The 19763-nt window shown below is 46.4% G+C and overlaps 2 protein-coding genes across 3 annotated transcripts; one reads left to right on the top strand and one right to left on the bottom strand.

Moving 5' to 3' along the window:
- The first annotated feature begins 116 nt into the window (after positions 1 to 116).
- SAMD15 (sterile alpha motif domain containing 15) lies at positions 117 to 3695 on the top strand. 2 transcript variants are annotated; one of them, XM_075753799.1, is made up of 3 exons: positions 117 to 322; positions 497 to 595; positions 3018 to 3695. In XM_075753799.1, exons 1-3 carry the CDS (start codon positions 164 to 166, stop codon positions 3282 to 3284), a joined length of 525 nt encoding a protein of 174 aa, XP_075609914.1. In that variant the 5' UTR covers positions 117 to 163; the 3' UTR covers positions 3285 to 3695. The 2 variants fall into 2 exon arrangements, with proteins under 2 accessions (XP_075609914.1, XP_075609915.1); XM_075753800.1 differs by lacking the exon at positions 497 to 595.
- An 843-nt stretch (positions 3696 to 4538) lies between these two features.
- NOXRED1 (NADP dependent oxidoreductase domain containing 1) lies at positions 4539 to 18820 on the bottom strand. The gene is given in 11 exon segments (XM_075753010.1): positions 4539 to 4795; positions 4798 to 4829; positions 5455 to 5545; positions 5548 to 5670; positions 6147 to 6205; positions 6207 to 6296; positions 7497 to 7591; positions 7593 to 7775; positions 10744 to 10831; positions 17427 to 17518; positions 18758 to 18820. Coding segments are annotated over 11 exon segments (1173 nt in total).
- Positions 18821 to 19763: the final 943 nt, after the last annotated feature.

The following is a 19763-nucleotide window of genomic DNA, read 5'->3' as shown; positions in this document are numbered from 1 at the left end:
CCACGAGACGCTGGACGCAGGCGGCTTTGTAGACTGATCGCATGGAGGGGCTGGCGGAAGGGAAAACAGGGTGCACCTCTAGGAAGTGGCGGTTGCCATGGGAACGGGGGGGTCCGGAAGGACGCGTTACCGTGGCGGCCTGGGGACGGCGCCGGTGGCGCAGATGGAGCCGAGCCCGGGACCCGCAGGGCCGGAGGCGACCGAGAGGCCGGAGCCCGAGCCCGAGAGCGCGGGAGTGCCGCGGTCCGCCTGCCCCTTCCTGGCCTGGAGCGCCGCGGAGGTGGCTGAGTGGGTGGCACAGCTCGGCTTCCCCCAGTACGAGGTGCGGGGCTGCCGGCGCGGGCGGGAAGCCCCCGTCCTCACCGCCACCTGCACCGGTGGCCCTGAGCTCTTTGCGTGCGTGAGTGGGTGTGAGCGGCGGGGGACGGGGCCGTAGTGGCCGAGGGCGACCCTCTGCCCGCGGCCCACCCGCCTTTCCCTCCGCTTCCCTGCCCAGGAGTGCTTCAAAGCCAACGGCATCACCGGCCGCCGCCTCATCCTCGCGAACTGCGCCAGCCTGCCCGCCACGGGCGTCACAGACTTCGGCCACATGCAGGTGCGGCCGGCTGCGGGTCCCGGAGCTCTCCTCAGCAAGGAGAGTTCAGTTCTGACCCTTTAAGCTTGCAAGCAAGCTGGGCTATAGCTTGTCCGCCCGGGCATACTGCTTATTCCAAGAGTGAGCCTGAAACTGGACAACCAAATTTGTTCAGCCAAACAGTTACATTCCTTGAATCTTTTCAGGTATAAATCCTCAGCTGGCTGGAGGTTGCGAGCCTCCTCTCTGGGACACCATAAGTGCATCAGAAGTGCTTAGCCTTTCTTTAAGCCTAAGTTGTTCCTTTTGCCCCATGAAATTGCTCAGCAATATTCATGTGCCTTTCTTAGATATCCCTCGAATTTCTTTTGAGTATTTTTACATGTACTGATTTATAGAACTTCTAAAAATCTAGTCAGATTTAACCTGCAGTGATTGAGCCACCCATCTCAAGCAGCAGAAGGGCAAGTCCTTATTACTTCCTTCTTTTACACTTTGCTGAACAGAAATGGCATCTGTCTCTTCCTCATTTTACAAACATGTAATTGGTCATTTTCCTTTCGAACCTACATCTTTTATTTAACAAACACTCATAGTTAAGCTAACTAGACTGAAGTTCAGGGCTACAGTCTGGCCTTCCAAAGTTTCCTGAAGGTTCAGAAAGTAAGAAAGTTGACTTAAATTTCATTACCCTCCTTCCCCTCCCTAATGGAAACCACAGAGGGACTCAGAGTTGCATTTACAGAGCCTAATCGCTTGTTTTGCATCATGATTTAAAGCTGCTTTCCCCAGAGGACACAAGGTAGAAGTTCAAATAACCAGGAAGAGAGAAAAATCTTTATGCTCCAACGACTAGAGTATGAACACTGTTTGTTTTATTCTAGAGCACCAAAAAGCAATTTCACCACGGTTCTGTCTGGCTGCACAATATTAACTGTTTGTTTGAAACAAAATATGTCACCAAAAACATTGACTAGTGCCACAATGTTGCCTCTTGGTTGGAGGAGAAGGCATCAAACTACTTAGTTTTTCAGACAGCAGCCCTTCAAGAGTATTACTAGTACAACCAGATACAGCCTGTATAGTCATTTGCACTTACCAAAGATGGCAAGAATTCTATAGGCTTTGTGACCCTCACCCTCACATTGGGATATAGGGATTATGTATGGTGGTGGTAGCTTAACTGCTGAGGAACACTAAGCCATGGGTTTGAAATATTAACTCTAACCCATTCTTCCTCCTGTAAAACTGAAATTCCTCCAGGCTAGGATAAGCAATAGCCAGCATATTGCAGCAATCTTGGAAATGAGACTGTCTCTGTAATGTTTTCCAAAGCTTGCGAGTCAATTGGGAACATCTCACAGACTTCAGTGGAACCTAGATGTTCTTGAAGATCATGCCCTATCCTGCTAGTTATTTGTGTTTTAGAGAACTTTACTCTTATAGAATCCAAGTGTGCAGAGCTCTGAGAAGGATGTGGCCCTTTGGGTCTTTCAGGAAGCGTGTACTAGAGCAGGTGCAAAGTTAAGGCCATAATCCTGGGCACATCAGCTTCCCAACAAGAAATATCAGTGAAAGGCTATGAACAGTCGAAACCGAGATAGTTACTATAGAAATAAACATGATAGCATCAGCTCAGTGAGACAGAAACTTTTTGCAATTTAGGGAAATGGCTGTTTGGTAGAGAACTACACAGTGAACTATGTAGAAGCCATGTAGCATGGACAAGAGAAGTTACTGCTTGTTTTAATTCCACTGTACTGGTATTTTAAATATCAAAAAACACTGAAGATACTAGTCTGGTGTTCTTTTGAGATTGCACAAAGTAGGGTACTGCTCTTCAGAGTCAAGCCTAAGTTGGGGGAAGGTTTTGAGCAAATGCTGTGAAAGATCAGTAAAACCTTGTGAATTGTATTTCAAAGCTTCAGTCGAATCAGAAGGTTACATTCTCAAAGTGACTTCAAAAATAATGGCAAGGCTCTGTTCACTGGCAGTTCCAGGTCCAGCTGGCTCAGACAGCCAGTCACTCATCATTTTCTTCATGAGCAATGTGGCTTATTGGTTTAATTAGTTTTTGCACCTCTTCTGTGTATAGACTTTATTGTTGACAATATAACTTAGCAAACAGCAATGGTTTTTTGCATTAGTCAGAATAGACTCCAGCTCATTCACCCATTACTTGTTTTTCTGAAGTGCAAAGAGGAAAGCAGAGCTATTTGTGCCACTAAGAGACCAGATGTGATGCCATCCCCCACAGTAAATCTGGAGAATGAGCGGTCTGCTCTGCTCATGGGTTCAGATCCCTCCCGAATTGCAACTTCAAGTGTGAAACTGTTCCAAAAGTCAGAAATTCAGTTTTTTCCTGCTGCTCTGACACAGAATGAATGGTATTAGCTGTTGCCCTGTGAAATGAGAATTTCTGGTATTTTATCTTGTATTTCAGGAGATTTCACGACACGTGCGAGAGTTGCTGGGGATTGAGGAGCCTCTCTTCAACAGATCCATTGCCCTCCCCTACAGAGACAGCATGGGTCTCTTCCTGGAGCGAAAGTCCCGATCAGGAAAGAAAGCAGATGCCCTCACTTTCTCACAGTTTATCCAAGAAGCAGGACTGGAGCCCTATACGACAGTTCCTTCTTTGCGACGAGCCCAGACTGGGGTAGAAGCAGATGCTCTCCCTGTATCGCAGCACACCCAGAGGCAGGATTAGAGACTCACACTGCACTTCCACCTCTGTGAGCCCAGCAGGGACAGCAGAATACACCCTTATTACCTTGCAGTTTGCCCAGGAAGGTACAGTTCCACCTTCTCCAGATTATACAAAAAGCCATTGCAGCTCTTAGCCATTTGGTGACAGCAAAGACATCCCCACATTGGCTTTTTTCTGCAATCCTTCCTTTGCTTCCAGGAACTAAGTGAAGCAGAAGCTATAAATCAGACTGTACCACTGTCTGTCACTTCTGCTTCACAGTTGATTAAAAAGACCAAAACCCAACCGTAGACATATTTTAATTACCAGTGATTAGTAACAACTTCCCTGCAGCTCAAGCGAATAGGTTTCTCCCAGGCTTTAGTGTCCGCAGACTGGGCTCACTGTAAAGCCCAGATGTAAAATAACTGGTATACAGGTGTGGTGCTTGTTGCTGTCGGTGATCGTAATTAAGCAAGGGGCCTATTTACAACATGCACAACTAATCTCTGGCCTCACCACAGAAATTATTTCCTGTGAGGCAAAACCAGGCAGTGGTTTATCATAGTAAACAGTACTGAAACATATGATAGATGATGGCAGGAAGTCTAAGAGAATATTGTAAGCTGAACTAGAGAATTTAGGGAATAAAAATTGCTTTGTCCTGGGTGGATTTGGACAGAATATCTAGTTACGTCCTTTTTTCTTGAAAGAAGTATGTAGTCTGTGGTGGTAGTGTGCATTATCACCAGAAAGGAAGTATGAGTAAGTGCTGATCAAAGCCTGGCTCAACAGAAAGATTGCTCCTGACTAAATGATTACTGTTTTGTCTAGCATCAATGGCTTCCTCGAGATCCCCCACGGAAAAGTAAAATTTTAAAAAAAATAAAAACCCCCAAACGATTAGGTACGATCCTACTTAGTTATTTATGCCAAAGCTGTAGCCACTGCAAAATAACTGTAATTTGGTGTTGTAATTCAGTTTTCTATTGAAACTGCAACAGAAACCCAGTGAAACTGAAGCAGTTCATAGGCCAAGATGACTATCTAATAACCAAATTCAGATCAAAATAAAGCACGACTCAGGCAGCCAGGGAGAAGCGAGTTTGCTGAGCTGTCTAGAGATTGAAACTTGTGTTTCAATGTGTACAAATGTGTACAGAGGATTATTGGCTGCAATATTGGAAACAGTCCATGAGCAAACAGTGCTGGTTCTTGCACCCCTCAGTCCTGTGAGGGGGCTTGGCTGAGATCTACTGTGCGCTTTGTTACAGTTTATGAGGATTTAGAATCATAGTCAGTAGTTTCCTCTGGAATTTCTCAGAAAATGTCGGAAGCAGCTGTCTAGAATGGAGACGACTTGTCCAGCGTCGTGCCAGACTCTGCTACAGCTGAAGTAAGAGATGTCTTGGTGCTGATCAGCCCACATTGCTTTGTAGATCTGTCTCCAAAGGATGCCTGGTATAGTAGAGCAAGATGGCACTGGACAAGCTCACTCTTTTCTAGCAGCTGACTAAAGGGAGACTCTCTAGTTGTGCAGCTGTCAGGTCAAACAAAGGGAAGGTTCTCAGAAGAGAAAACAAGTGGAAATGTTTATGGGCAATAACAGTCTGAAGCAGCTTGCTAATAATTTAACAAATAATGGCTTTCTTCAGTCTCTAACTACAAATCTCTTTCTTGGATCTTTGAGAAACAATCAGGCTTAGAAACTTGAATCTAAAGTGTTCCAGGCATTACTCTGCCATGCAGAGCAAAACTGAGCCTAATGGCTCTAGAACAATCCTACAGAAGCAGAAGTCCTTCCCTTCAGCAGTGTTCCCCTGACTTAACATCCTCAATAGCCTGGTCCTTGAACTACCATAAGTCATTACCCATAAGAACTGTCCTCTCTAGATATTCCCACAGGAATATTTTTTTCTGGATCCAATGTCCCAGTCCGGATCAGTGGCTTCAGACAACTCTGATAAGTAGCCAAACAGGAACCAGGGACGAAATAACTCAGGAATAATAGTCCAGGTCTTATATTGCTAATACATCATCTACAGCAAGTATGTGGTCCTGAGGGCAACGCATAGTTCAGCACCTTCCAACCCAACAGGACAGCCCACGCTTCAACTGTGGGATGAGGCAAGTTTCAGAGCAAAGAGGAAGCCTGGACAAGCAGTACCTCACCATTCCACCCTTTCCTTACTCCTCTTGAGTCACTGAAGAGACAAAACCTTTGCTGACAAAACTCTTGCACACAAACTGTGGGCAGGAAGTTTTCTGCTCTGCACAGAGGGGCAGTGTTCAGGAAACCAGGTCACTGAGTAATTTCGGTGCCTTCTGGTGAGGCTCTGCTATGTGCTGCTGTTCAGGACTGCATAGAAAATGGCCACCAGCCATTCAGCGTTGACTCTTATTTTCCCTGCAGGACAAACAAAATCAAATGTCAATTACTAGTGTGCACACAGGTGTGAAGGGATATTCTCATCTCCTCCTCCTGTGAAGAAATGCATCAGCAATCAATCAGAGGTGGTTTATTTGAAACCTCTGATCTAGGATCGTTTTAGGTGAGGGATGCTGAAATTAATAGTAACAAGTCTAGTATAGCTTCTATTTTTTGTAGCTCGTTCTCATCGAGTAAACAGCAGTCCTTTACAGGCTGCGTATGAAGTCATACAACCATTCAGCCATCATGGCGTGATGAGCACTGTAGCTGCTTTAAGAGCGTTCAGCAACGCCAGAATCAGGAGCGCACAGAGAAGCGTACACTGAAATTGCAACGGGCAGAGGTAGCGGCCGGCAACAGGAACAGCCTTGAATCATACAGGCGGGGGGAACCACCCAGTTCAACTCCTGAGAAGAACTGCTACCAAGTTTAAACAAAAAGAGGGTTTTGACCTCGGGAGCTGCAGGGACACGGTGCCTGCACAGCAGCAGGGTCTGGCAGCACCGCTGGGACCCTTCGCCCCGTGCCCCGTCGATAGCTCCGGGGCAGAGCGCTGGTACTGCGGCCTCACGGTGGCACTGCAGCAAAGGAGTTGCTGCAACCTGGCAGCGGAGGCAGCCGACATGAGCGTAGCGGGAGAGGAAGAGGATGCTCCTGCCGAGCCCGGGCAGCGCAGCGGCGGAGCGGGTGCCCGGAGCCGGCGTGGGCGAACAGCACGGGTGGGATCGTGGGGTTTTAAGGTCCTGCGTGAGGGAAACTCGGAGGAAGCCGCAGGCAATATCCCACTGCACCATCCGTGGCTGAGTCAACAGTTGCTGGGATTCAGCCCATTAACGTTTGTTATAACGACTCCTTTCCAGTAGCCATCTTAAAAACAGCTAGAAAGGTTCTTCCTCTTTGATGAACCCTCATTTCCTTGTGTGAAAGTTAATCCACGGGCCTTAACACTGCCAATGGAGAGATGGCCACAGTAGGATTGTTAATTTTGCTGTATAGTGGTCTGTTAAAAAAAAAGGAGGGGAGGGGTGTGTGTGTAAAAATCATCCCTTGCACTTTCTCCCCCAGTGCACATAGGTCATATCACAACTGCAGTGGCATGGGAACACGTTGAGGTCCAGATCTCTCCCCACTGCAGGTGGATTCCCTCAAGCAAGGTCTCTCCTCTCCCTCTCCTCTTCCAGGTTTAGCTGATGGGGGAGAAACTAGGTTTAGCTGGTCCCTCACTGGTCACCTCAGCAGAAGGCCAGGACTGACCTGACTGCAGGGGCTGGGCACCCCCAGGGGTCAGGAGCAGGGGTACAGTTTATACCCCTGCATTCAGAGCCCTGGGGAGAGCTAAGGCAGCAGCTTAAAGTGAAACACGATGCACCAGGTTTGCTTTTTTTTGACCGTGCAGACTGCAGGCTTGCTTCTTTGCACCTTGTTTCCTTCACAACAGGTTATCTTGCAGCGATAATCTGAGGCCCTGGCAGGAGCAGGGTTTCAGTGCCAACATTATGTTTGATCTGGAGCTCCCCTGACTCCTTTTGATCATGTTTTCAGGTTTATAGGCACAAAGTCTACAACTTCCTCTAGACAAACAGAAAGCTGAAACTCTAAAGTGTTCCTGTGACTCCAGCAGTTGGGGACTTGGGGAAGTGACAAAGTTTGCAATGACATTTCACAATAGAATTGTGAGAGGCAATAAGAGCTGAGCTCCTGCACAGCTCCGGCTCGGCCAGAGCATGCACACTGTGCTTGCCCCATGAGGTCCCAACTGATGGCAACACATCCAGGCTCTGAAATGACGTGGTCTGTTTTACCTGAGAAGAGGGATGGCAGTGATGAGGCTGTACACAATGCAGGGTTTCTGGATGGCAGGCCGAACGACAGAGCAGATGGACGACATGTGCGAGGGGAAGGCAGCAGAGGAACACGATGTCCACCCAGGCCACCAGCTGATTGTTGTTGTAAAAGCACGCGAGTCCCTGCTTCTGCAGGGCTGCTGCGATAAGCAAGGAGAAAGGGACACGAGAGCCCACAGAACCAGCACAGGTGACCGACCACCACCTCTGGGCACTGGCAGCACTGTTACCTCTGCTCTGCCACATGCAGGTGAAATACAAACCAAGGCTCCCAGACTGGGACTAAGTGGCATGGAGGGACTTTGCCTGCTGCCCATCACCGTTCCTACATGGCAAAGGGCAGCAGCAGAGTGACACAGAGCAGGCAGCTTCCTCACCAGGAATAAAGATGCAGAGAGCTCAGCTGCCTCAGTTGCCTGGCCCCAGTTCACGCAGGCTGATTTAAAGCCTTTAGCTGAAACAGCCGAGCCTTGGGATCTGGCTCGTTTTCAAGATCTATAAAAAGCCTTTTAATAATTCCTGCTTCCTCTCTGCCCTGAGATGATTAGAAAGAGGATTTTATTGTTCCAGGCATCTCCCTGGAGGACTGTTCTCCCCACTTGTCTTGTTTTATATAAGAGTTTACAGGGCAATTGACAGTTTGTATGCAAACAGTTGCTGTAATACTGCAGGCTGATCTCTCCTGGCTGGGTGTTCAGAGCCCAGCGAGAAGCTTGTCTGCTACAACTGACCCTGCAGCCATGAAACAAGATGAGGGACATCTCTGTTTCAGCACTGCCACTTGTTTGGGGAGATGGTTTCTCTGCTGGGTGAATATTTAACAGCCTGGAGTTTCAGTCACCAACCAGGCTCTTGGCAAATGATGATGAGAAGTTTGAAGAGCCATAAAAATGGGGGGCGGGAACTAAACTACTAACTAACTACTGAAAACTAAAACGGGCCTTAAACTAGCCAGCGTTCAAAGAACAGGGTTAGTGTCTCCACCACACTCAGATAGTACTGGGAAAAAAACCGAACAACTAACTAACTAACTAAAACTAAATAAAGCAACTATGTTAAAGGAGTAGCTGTGGCCCGTGCAATCACACGCCATTCATGGTGTCACACACACACTTGTTCTTGGGCGCGCTTCCTCCTTCTTCAGCCTCGACCCTAGGTTTCCCGCAGCAGAGTCTCAGGCGTTGGATTTTGTAAAATAATTAATTTAATTGAAAGCTGCAGCAGCAGGATCAGCCCGGGCTGGGTGCCTCCAAAGAGAGGCACCCAGAACAAAGAAATCCCAGGGCAATTATACCCCTGGGTCCCACACACCCGCCCTTCACGCGCTGTCCGTGCATCCTTTAGTCCGATGGTGATTTTTAGTCTGGAGTCTTCTAACACCTCATTGGATTCTTCTTCTGTGTCCAGGCAGGCAGGCTCTTATCTTGTTGACTTGCAGTTTCTGCAGTTTTCCCCAAAGGTTGGAGCCTCCTTATCTTAGGCTTCAGCAAATGTAGCCACTCTCGCTAAGTAAAGCTAAGCAAAAAGCACAAATCACACTCTATTATATTCCAAAGTAGTTTATTCTAATTAAAACCTACTTATTTATGTTAAACAACTAATATCCCTCGACAGCTCCTCCCTTTGTTTTCATTGACTGTCCCTGCTATCATGCTAAGTAAAGTTCACAAATTCTTTCAAGTTGCCTGATCATTCTTCCACTTTTACGTACAACACACAAGTACATTACGGCCAAACTTAATAAGATTACTGTAGGATGTAGCATATGGTTGCAAATTCCTGTTGCTGTGGGTGACCATCCAAAAAGGGTTTCCCACCATCTATGCTCTCCATCCCTTTTTACCATTTCAAGAACATGGTGAATTTCTTCTGCGTTGTGGTGTACAGTGACTAGAACCCTTTGTCCATCATCTTTCACACAGGTTAATACTCGCTGTAACTTGTCATGCTGTAGTAGTTTTTGTACCAGTGTTAAATTCATACCTATGGGAGTGGGCAGCAAATTTTGGTATAATGTATAGTTAGACGAGCAATTGGTGCGATGTGATAGGAGCTGAATAATTAAAGTCATACCCCATAATTTTGGTAAAGTTGCAAATACAGGTATTTGAGTGACTACTTACATTTACTATAACATTATCTACAAATATAGTGCTACAAAGTGTTCTCATAAAGGCACAACCCTTACCAGTATATACAACTACAGTTTCAGGGTTTTCATTGAGACTTATCTCAAAATGGCAGATTTTTTGTTCAATGTCAAGGCAAATGTCTTGGGCTTTGATGGTGTTACTTTCACAAACATATCCTCATTGGTCTTGTGCAACACATGCACCTCTGTCAATAGTTTGCCATTTATTCCCAACTTTTCGGGCCCATTCTCTGTGTTCTAATGGATAGAATACAGTTCTGTCACGATTTACTCCTAATGCAATAGTTGGGTATATGCTGTACACTGAAGCATTGCATATTGTTAAGACAAAAGCAGTGGCCCTGTTGTTAAAGGGGTCATGAGTAAAGCTGACCCAATACCACCAGGCTTGGAAATCCTTTCTGAATTTAGTTGCATTATTCCAAATTACTTTTCAAATCTCTCTAGGTAAAACGCCCTCTTCACCTTCCCTTATAATTGCTGCTATTTAGACTGCATCCACAGTTGAGCTTGGATACAGCTAGGAGCTAGGGAAACATTGCCCTGGACTGCTTTAAGAGCTTTTACAATCAACTGGTGATCTTTTTCATTACTTTTTTCCCACTGAGGTAGTATATCAGACATAAGTTGTTGGTTAGATCCTAATGCTAATAAAGAGGAATGCAGTGGATGTTCTAATTTGCCCAAGTCATTTGCAATTGCATTTAGTTTGTTAACAAGCACTTCAGCATCTATGCTATTCAAGACTCCCAATCCTGTCCCTATGATACCAGTTGCGTCTCTTTTTGTTCGCCTTGGAATGGTAAAGGTTCGCTCATGTAACCATGCTGACCAACCTGCATAGGATGTGCCTAGGAATGGTGAGCAGGTTGGTTCAATTATAGAAATATTGATCTGTATTATCAGTTCTGCTTCTTTCAGTGACCATGAGGGATTAAATATCACTTGTTGTTGCCCTGTATGTTTAATGGTGTAAGGTCCAATTTCAGATAGTTGTGGGATCAACTCCTCTTTTATGAGTGGAGTTGATGTTGGGTTCATTGTGGTGGGTACCAGGACTGTTGCTGGTTTAGAATCAATTCTTTCATAGGATACATTCATTTCTACATGGCCGATTTCACCATCAGCCACCACACAGCACCTGTAAGGAAGGGTTAAATAGCAACTGGTGTCATTGGGGCATTGCGATTTAATTCTTTTGAATATCTCTGCTACTGTTAGATCTTTTGCCTTATCTGATTCACAACAAAAAGCAAAAGTCTCAAATTTTTTGCGAATTGAGAATCCAGGTCCTTCATACTTTAAGTGGATTTTTTCTTTTTCTATTTTATCACCATTCCACCACTCTGGATCATCCATTCTTTTTAATTTTGTACTTAGCCATGCTGTAACAGTCATCAGAGTCAGCAGTACCAGGAGCAGCAAAATATTCCACTTCATTCTTCGTTGACTTTCAAGTAGCTGTCGTCTGTCATCTGGCCTGGCTTTCCATTACTCACTTGACGTGAGAATGGTGTATCCAATTTTCTTTCCCTAGAACTGTATTTCAGGAGATGTGGGCTGGTACCATTGGGCATATTTCCTTTTGTCTTCAAATACCTTTAGCATATAAAAGATGTACTGGGTCAACCGTTCACCTCCGTCCAATAGGCTGGTCTTAGCTGGAATGTAAGTTCTTGGTATAGCTAAGTGTCTCCCAAAAAGAATCTCTGCTAGTGTTAGTCCTATGGGTTGTCATGGAGTGTTTCCAACATCCCATAGGACTAAGTTTAATGCTTCTGGTGATTTTAAGCTGGTGTGTGCACATACTTTTGCTATTCTTTCTTTCAGTGTTCAGTTCATCCTTTCTACTTGTTCTGAAGACTGCGGGTCATAAGGAGTGTGTAGGTTTCTTTCTGTTCCTAGTGATTTGTACAGTTGATTGATTATACTTGCTGTAAAATGAGCACCCCTATCTGACTCAATTGATTCTGGAACCCCATACCTTGGTAGAATTTCTTTAAACAACACTTCTATTACTCCCCGCCGTGTCAGCCTTTCTTGTTGGGAAGGCTTCCACCCAGCCCAACAGTTGATCTACTATTACAAGTAAATGTTTGTAGCCGTAAGCAGAGGACGTATCTACGTAATCTACTTGTAATTGCTGAAAAGGGAAGTAGGCCCGCGGTTGGCCTCTTATCTCTTAGCTCGGTCTGATGCTCAAGAACTTTTGGCAAGTCGGGCAGCTACTGGTGATTCTTTTTGCAGCAGTATAAATTCCTGGTGCTGTCCATGCTTTCTGTACTTGATTAGCTATCACCTCCGCTCTCCCATGGGTTTTATCATGAAACCATCTAGCCACAGTAATTACATATTTCTTTGGTAGCATTGGTTGTAGCATTGGTTTTCCTCCAATTGTCCATATTCCATCATCATCTTGGCTTGCTTCCCATTTTTTCCATTGTTTCTTTTCTTCCACTGAACAGTCTTTTTCATACATAGTTTTGGCGTCTGTTAAATTAGGCCATCTGCCTTGGCCTAATGCTGGAATTACAACCAGGCATTCTCTCAGGGGTTGTCGGGCTGCAGCTTTCGCAGCTGCATCAGCTAAGTCATTCCCCTTACTAATTTCTGTGGCGCTCTTGGTATGGGCTGGGCAGTGTATAATAGCAAGTTCTGTAGGTAGCTGGATTGATTTCAGTAAGTCATGTGTCTCTTCTCCATTAGCTACTTTTTTCCCTGATGATGTAATAAATCCTCGTTCTTTCCACAACATCCTGGTTGCATGACATACCCCAAAGGCATGTCGAGAATCTGTATAAATATTAATTTGTTTACCTTTTCCCAGGCGTGCTACACGTGTTAAAGCTACAAGCTCTGCTCCTTGAGCACTCGTTGCTGGGAGGGCTTCAGCTTCTATTACCTGCCCTTGGCTGACCACAGTCAAGTATCCAGTCCGACGTTGTCCATGCAGGTAGTAGGATGAGCCATCTACGAACAGAGTTAGGCCTGGATTCTGCAAAGGAACATCCATTAAATCCGCCCATGGTGTGCTTGAAACATTCATCACCTGCTGACGCTGGCGATGTTTTTCCCCATTGTCAGGCAGGGGTATTAGGGTTGCTGGATTCAAAGTATTACATCTTTTCAAAATTACCATTAGAAGGATCAGTTCGTATCTGTGTGCTCGTTGTGGTGATAAAGCTTGGGTCACATGCTGTTTCAACAGTATTTCCACTTCGTGTGGGACATAAACTGTTACAGGGTGTCCCATTAGGAGGGGGGCAATGTCTTTCTAATATTGCGGCTGCTGCTGCCACGGGTTTAATGCAGGCTGGTGCTTCTGCTGCAACTGGATCTAGTTGCACGGAGTGGTATGCAACTGGTCTCTGGTGGGGTCCTAATTTCTGTGTTATTACTCCACTGGCTATTCCTTTCCATTCACATGCATATAAATTGAAAGGCTTTCCATAAGCCAGGAGCCCTAGAGCAGGAGCTGATGCCAAGGCTCCTTTTATTGCTTGAAAAGCTTGCTCTCTTTCCGGACCCCACACAATAGGTTCTCCCTCCTCATTTCTTGTTGCTTCTGTCAGAGGCTTTGTTAATTCTCCTAACCCAGGAATCCATGGCTGACAAAATCCCACAGCCCCAAGAAATCCTCACAACTGTTTCTTTGTGACTGGACGTGGAAGCTTTATTATTGCCTCTACCCTTTCTGGATCTATTACTTGTTGCCCTTCCCTTAGGATGAACCCTAGATACTTGACTTCTTTCTGACACAGCTGAAGTTTGGACGGAGATGCACGATAGCCTTTCTCTGCTAAGATGATACATAGATGTATAGTATCTTTTATATAAGCGTCTTTATCTTTGCTCGCTATCAGCAAATCATCTACATGTTGTACAAGAGTTGATTCGCCCAGTAGTTCTACATCTTTCACATCATTTCTCAGTATTTGAGAAAACATTGTGGGTGATCCTGCAAACCCTTGCAGGAGATGCATCCAGGTTAATTGTTGTCCTTTCCATATGAAGGCAAATAAAAGCTGGCTGTCTTCATCTGAAGGGATACTAAAGGCAGCGGCAGTTAAATCAATCACAGTGAAGTATTTTGCCCCATGTGGTATTTGCAAAAGTATAGTAGAGGGGTTGGGGACTACTGGATGAGGAGTCACGACATGCTGATTAATTACCCATACATCTTGTACAAAACAGTATTCTGGATCCCCATCTTCATCCAATCAATTCTTTTTTACAGGGAGTATAGGAGTATTATATGGTGACATATATACTTCTAAAATTCCTTGAGCTACATACAGGCCTATTTGCTTTTGAATGCTTTTTTCAGCCTCTTGGGTGATAGGATACTGTTTCACAGCTGGAGGAGGGCTTTCTCCCTTTGTTTTTATGTTTACAGGTTGAGCCAAAACTAGTAATCCTACATCCATGCTAGTTTTATTCCACAGCTTTGTTGGTACAGATTTTAATATTTCCAGTATTTTTAGCTCATTATTTGGGCTCCCAGTGACCACAGCCACTCCCATGATTATTAAATCCATTCCTTCAGGTGACAAGTGTAATTCTACATCCAGCGCCTGCAAAAGATCTCTCCCCAGCTGGCACACTGGGGAGTCCTCCACTAATACAAATTGCGCCCATATACTCTTGTTCCCTATAGTTATTAATAGGGGTTTATTTAAATTCTGCTCTTTCTGTCCTGTGACTCCATGTATTAAAATTTTGTCTGTGGTCCTAGATCCTTTCAGAGTAAAATTCAAAAGGGATAACTTAGCTCCTGTGTCTACCAAGAATTCAACTTCACAACCTTCAACTTCATCTATAATGTGTCCCTGTTGGTCCAGTTGGGTTACCCACATATTGAAAATTTCCAATTCTTCTAATTTTTCTAGGCCATCCCCACCTCACCCCCCCCCCCCCCGCCCCGCTCCAGTTCCACAGGGTCCCATTACTCTAGTCATTGTGACTGTGAGACTTCCCGTGGAAATTCCCCCCAGTGTAAATCTTTTCCTGGTGTCCTGTCCCACAGCTGGTATGGACATTCCCACCGTAAGCGTCCTAAATTCCCACAATTGTAGCACTCTCTTCCAGCATTCTTTCCCTGTTCTCTTTGCCTTCTTCCTGGTCTTAACTCAGACCATGAATCTGATCTTCTCCCCCTCCAACCCCTATCTCTCATTTGCAGATTCCTTGCTAAAGCTGCAGCCAGTCAATTTCTCTCCTGTTCTTTTGGTTTTTTCCTCTCTGTAATCTGCTCAATTGTTTCCCTTTCCTCACATCCATCATATACAAACACAGCAACACTCAAAATCTTCTGCAAATTTTCTCCCTGCCACACTGGCACATGTTCTTTAAAGTATTTCCCTATATCGGGGGCTGCCTGAGCCACAGAGATGGTAATTGGGAGGTTTGCATTAAAATGTTGCATGGTTGTTCCTCCATATTTCAATAAGGCTTGTTGGAGTCACATCCAAAAATCACTAAGGTGTTCATCTGGTCTTCGTCTGCACTCCAGTACCTTAGCCCAATTTACCCCCCTTTGTTTGCCTGCCCTAATTGCTTCCACTAAATTTCAGAGTGCAGTTTGGCAGGTAGTTCTATCCCCTGCATTGTTATAATCTCAATTTGGATTATTTGCCAGCCAGATGTTTCTTCCTCCTCCGGCCTGTGGTGCTAATTCTGCATCCTTATTAATTATCTTTTCACATTCATCTGGCCGAAACAACTCTCTTAAAAGTATTTGAGTGTCTTCCCAATTTGGGTTATACCCGGTGCATATATTAGAAAACAACTGAGCACATTTGTCAGCGTCCTCTCTCAGTCGTGGCGTTTTACTCCCCCGTGTAGATAAATCACCAGAATTCCAAGGTTGATTAGTAAATATGTGCAGCACAGGGGGAGCCCCTTCACCTCCCGGTTGCATAGCAGCAGGATTAGGTAAGACGTTAGAAATCATAGGATAGTGTCTGGCAGCCATCGGAGCAGAATCAGAAAGCAGAGGAGCATTAGGCACATAAAGCAGAGCGGATGCAGTTGGAGCATTATCTGAGGCTTTATTCGGGGCATTACTGCAAGCGTTACCTTTGGTGAGGCCTCTTTCATCCCGCTCCTCTCCCATGCCCAATCATCCCAAACATACCAGTAATCCATTTGTCCCAGGAGCCTATCCTCTAGGCGATGTCGCAGAAAGGTAAGTTTGTGCTGGTCAAAGGTCCCTTGCGGTGGCCACCGTTCTGCCAGGTTTCCATCTCTAGTTATAGCTGGCCAGCCTTCCCGACATAAAATGTCAGTGCGCTTTTTTGATAGAGTCGCTGTACCAAAAATGCTATTCCAATTTTGCATGACCTCGGCCAAAGACATCCCCTTCTCTGAGCTGGGTAAGTTTCCCATTGCTTTCTCGATCTCTGTGCCTCTGTGCGCTTTACGCTGATCAGGCCACGCACTATCAACAGCTGCAGCAAAAAAATGAACCTCTTCTTTCTCTCTCTCCCCCCAAAGTCTGCTCTGGGAATTTTAACTCCCGCTCCAAAGGTCCCAGGTGAACTCACCCGTTGCCGGCAGTTGGAAGTTTGGAGCCAAGAGGATCCGAAGGTGGTAGCCTAGGGTCCCACCTGGGTCGCCAAACTGTTAAAGAAGTAGCTGCTGCCCGTGCAATCACACACCATTCATGGTGTCACACACACACTTGTTCTTGGGCGCGCTTCCTCCTTCTTCAGCCTCGACCCTAGGTTTCCCGCAGCAGAGTCTCAGGCGTTGGATTTTGTAAAATAATTAATTTAATTGAAAGCTGCAGCAGCAGGATCAGCCCGGGCTGGGTGCCTCCAAAGAGAGGCACCCAGAACAAAGAAATCCCAGGGCAATTATACCCCTGGGTCCCACACACCCGCCCTTCACGCGCTGTCCGTGCATCCTTTAGTCCAATGGTGATTTTAAGTCTGGAGTCTCCTAACACCTAATTGGATTCTTCTTCTGTGTCCAGGCAGGCAGGCTCTTATCTTGTTGACTTGCAGTTTCTGCAGTTTTCCCCAAAGGTTGGAGCCTCCTTATCTTCTGGTTTAGACTCCCTGTGCACTGCCCTTGCTGGTGGGACATGGAGGACTGAAGAGTCCCAGACTGGGAAAAACACTGCCAAGACATTAGTGTGATACCAAAATACTTTCCTATACTAGAAGACTAAACACAGCACTGGACTAGCTGTTAGGAAAACTACTAGGAAAATTACTGAGAAAAATACCTCTATTGTGGCATTAGGCTTCAGCAAATGTAGCCACTCTCGCTAAGTAATGCTAAGCAAAAAGCACAAATCACACTCTATTATATTCCGAAGTAATTTATTCTAATTAAAACCTACTTATTTATGTTAAACAACTAATATCCCTCAACAAACTAATTAAGCAAAACTAAAAATAAATTTTTTTAACCATGCATAACCAGATAAAAAGCTAACAAACTGTAGCATTGTGTAGGAATACCTATATAATGCTTAACTTCATACAGAGCTGGTGTGAACCATGCAAGAAACTCCCTACAGAGACCAGCCGCCTTCCCCAGTCCTCCCAGTGACATGTTCACACTGTTTAGACCAACACCAGAACGACCAGTGATGTGCCTGTGTCACGTTTTAGCTCAGTAAAGATGCAGTACTTTGGGAAGAACTTGGCACAAGGTTTCTCCCTGACATGACTATGTCACCCAGCCAGCACATTTTACCGACAGTGAGGAGCTTGCTTCTGCCTTACCTGTAGTCGTGGAGAAGTTTGCAGAAGATGACAGCTTGGGCACACTTGTTCACTGCCAGCCCCTCATGGTGCCTTGTCAGATACATCAAGGCCTCCTCACATCAGCCTGAGGGGACTGGAAAGGTTCTGTAATGTCCCACATCTTGGCCCAGAGGGACAAGTGAGGATTTAGAAGAAGGACACGGCCTCCACCCACGCAGCATGGCAGTCCATCCCAGCAGCCGTCAGGGTTGCACCTGCAACGTGAGACCCCAGCCCTTCTCAGGGCTTCTCCTTGCTGACACGGGACCTAGAAAAGTGGCTGGTCCTCACATGCAACACAGCCACTGAGAACAAAGCGCATCAGTGGATGTCTGAAACCCTGCTTTCTCTGATGCCAGTTTTCTCTATTACACAAGTCCCAGCTAGACTTTAAAGCCCAGCCAGTTGCAAGCTGCTGGCACAGTGCTTGGGACAGGCTTCATTGGAGCTGCTCCTGGGCTAGAAGCAATGAGAAAATCAAACGTTCACCAAATGGTTCAGCTTTCCAGTTCAAAGCTATTTTTTCATTCATTCTCAGCTTTCCTAAGCCAATACTGTGCCTCCTGTCCTCCCCAACTGAGCAGCCTCTCAGCTCCTTCTCCCTGCATGTATTTGGTATGAAGTCCCCATGTCATGGCACGGCCAGCTCAGCAGTGTCCAGGCATGGGAACCCTTGCCCAGGATCTGCCTCATTGCTTGAAGAGAGCCACAGGGATGTTTTCAGGGGTACGAGGCAATCGTCACAATGACAGAGTGACTACAACCAGCCCAGAAAGCTCTGAAAACCAGAGCAGTCGATTCCCTGCTTTGCTAAGTAGAAGGTGCTTCAGCCAGCAAAGGTGCTGGGCATTTAAAGGTGGCTGGAGCAACACCTCCCAGCCCTGCCTGCTTCAGCAGAGGACAACTTGGTGCACCATTTAGCCTGACATGAGGCAAATGTACAGTGCTCTTGGCCAGAGCAGGACACTGCTGAACTATTTGAATTCTTTGTGTCCCCTGATGGAACCTGGAGCACCCTTCAGTGTATCACAAGCCTGCACTGGAGATAGAGAGACATTAAACCAGGCCTGTTCCCTAAGGCTCACTGCAGCTCACCCAACTCAGGCACAGCTCCCACAGCCTGAGAGACTCCAACTGGGCTGAAACACCCGCAGCCAAAGTTCATCAGGGACAAAAATGACCCTATGCCCCATCACAAGCTATTGGGGTCCTGTCCTGCACTGATTGTCATGCTCAGCCCACCAGTGCCCGCAGCGCTGCAGTTGGTGTGAGAAACAAGGGTGGCCTGAACAAGGCCGCCGAGTTTCCACCTGCTCAGGTCTGTCCTGGTTCATGTCCCCCGATGCTGTGGCAGGCACTGGCAGTGAGCCCATACCCCCGGGGGCACCCAGCCAGCCCAGCCTGGGCACTGCCACTGCGAGCACCTGGCTACTGGAGAATCTCACACGTTTGCCCAGGGGAGCTGGGAGCACCGTCTTTTCCAGAGCCACCGCAGCACTCCCTGGAGCAGAGTGCTCCCCTGCGCTCAGAAATCAGTGATGCAGGAGGACCATCTTCACTGCAGCAGTCTCTGTTTTTTTCTGCAGGGTACAGCTGTGTCACCCCAAGAGCCAGCAGCTAGGTTAGCATGAAAAACCTAAGAGGGCAGGGGGTTGAACATGTCTCTGTGGCAGCTCCTGCCCACGTATGTTCACGGGGAAAGGGTGCTCTCAGCCAGAAGGGGGTTGGCCTCTCCCGTTGTGGGAGATGGGCTGAATTTCCAAAGGAAGTAATAAAAACCATTTTGCTACTGTCATGCAAATTCTATCCATGATCTACTTCATTAGCTGGATTGTGCCGCCTAAAAGCAGATACATGCCAAAAGCACACAGGGCCTGGGACAGGTGGAAACCTGTATCCCACCGAGGCTATCCCAGATCATCTGCATCAGCTGGGCAATGCGTGCCAAGTTGCTGAAAAAAAAACCACTTTGTGCCTTACATATCTGTATCATTGGTGATACCAGAAGGGGGGCATCCAGGACCCATGTTTGGAGAATACAGGCGTGCAGATTTATTTTACAGCTTCATCAGATTTCTCCAATGACATGTTCAACTTCTCCCATTGCTCCCTGACATAAATCCCAACCAGTGACACCATTCCAGCTTCTACAACCATGCAGTGTCCTGGCCTGAGGCATGTGACAATTCTATGTGAGAGAGCCTGGCAGCAAACCTTACCCTAGCCACCAGCACCCTGGGTTGCCTTAGGATGAATGCTGACAGCAGGTCAAGGAAGGTGATCCTTCCTCTCTAAATCCACAGTGCCGCATCCAGT

This window comes from Balearica regulorum, chromosome 5 (assembly GCF_011004875.1).
Source record: "Balearica regulorum gibbericeps isolate bBalReg1 chromosome 5, bBalReg1.pri, whole genome shotgun sequence".
Lineage (NCBI taxonomy): Eukaryota > Metazoa > Chordata > Aves > Gruiformes > Gruidae > Balearica > Balearica regulorum.
The sequence above is the reverse complement of the archived record's forward strand: the minus strand, read 5'-3'. Positions and strand labels throughout refer to the sequence as shown.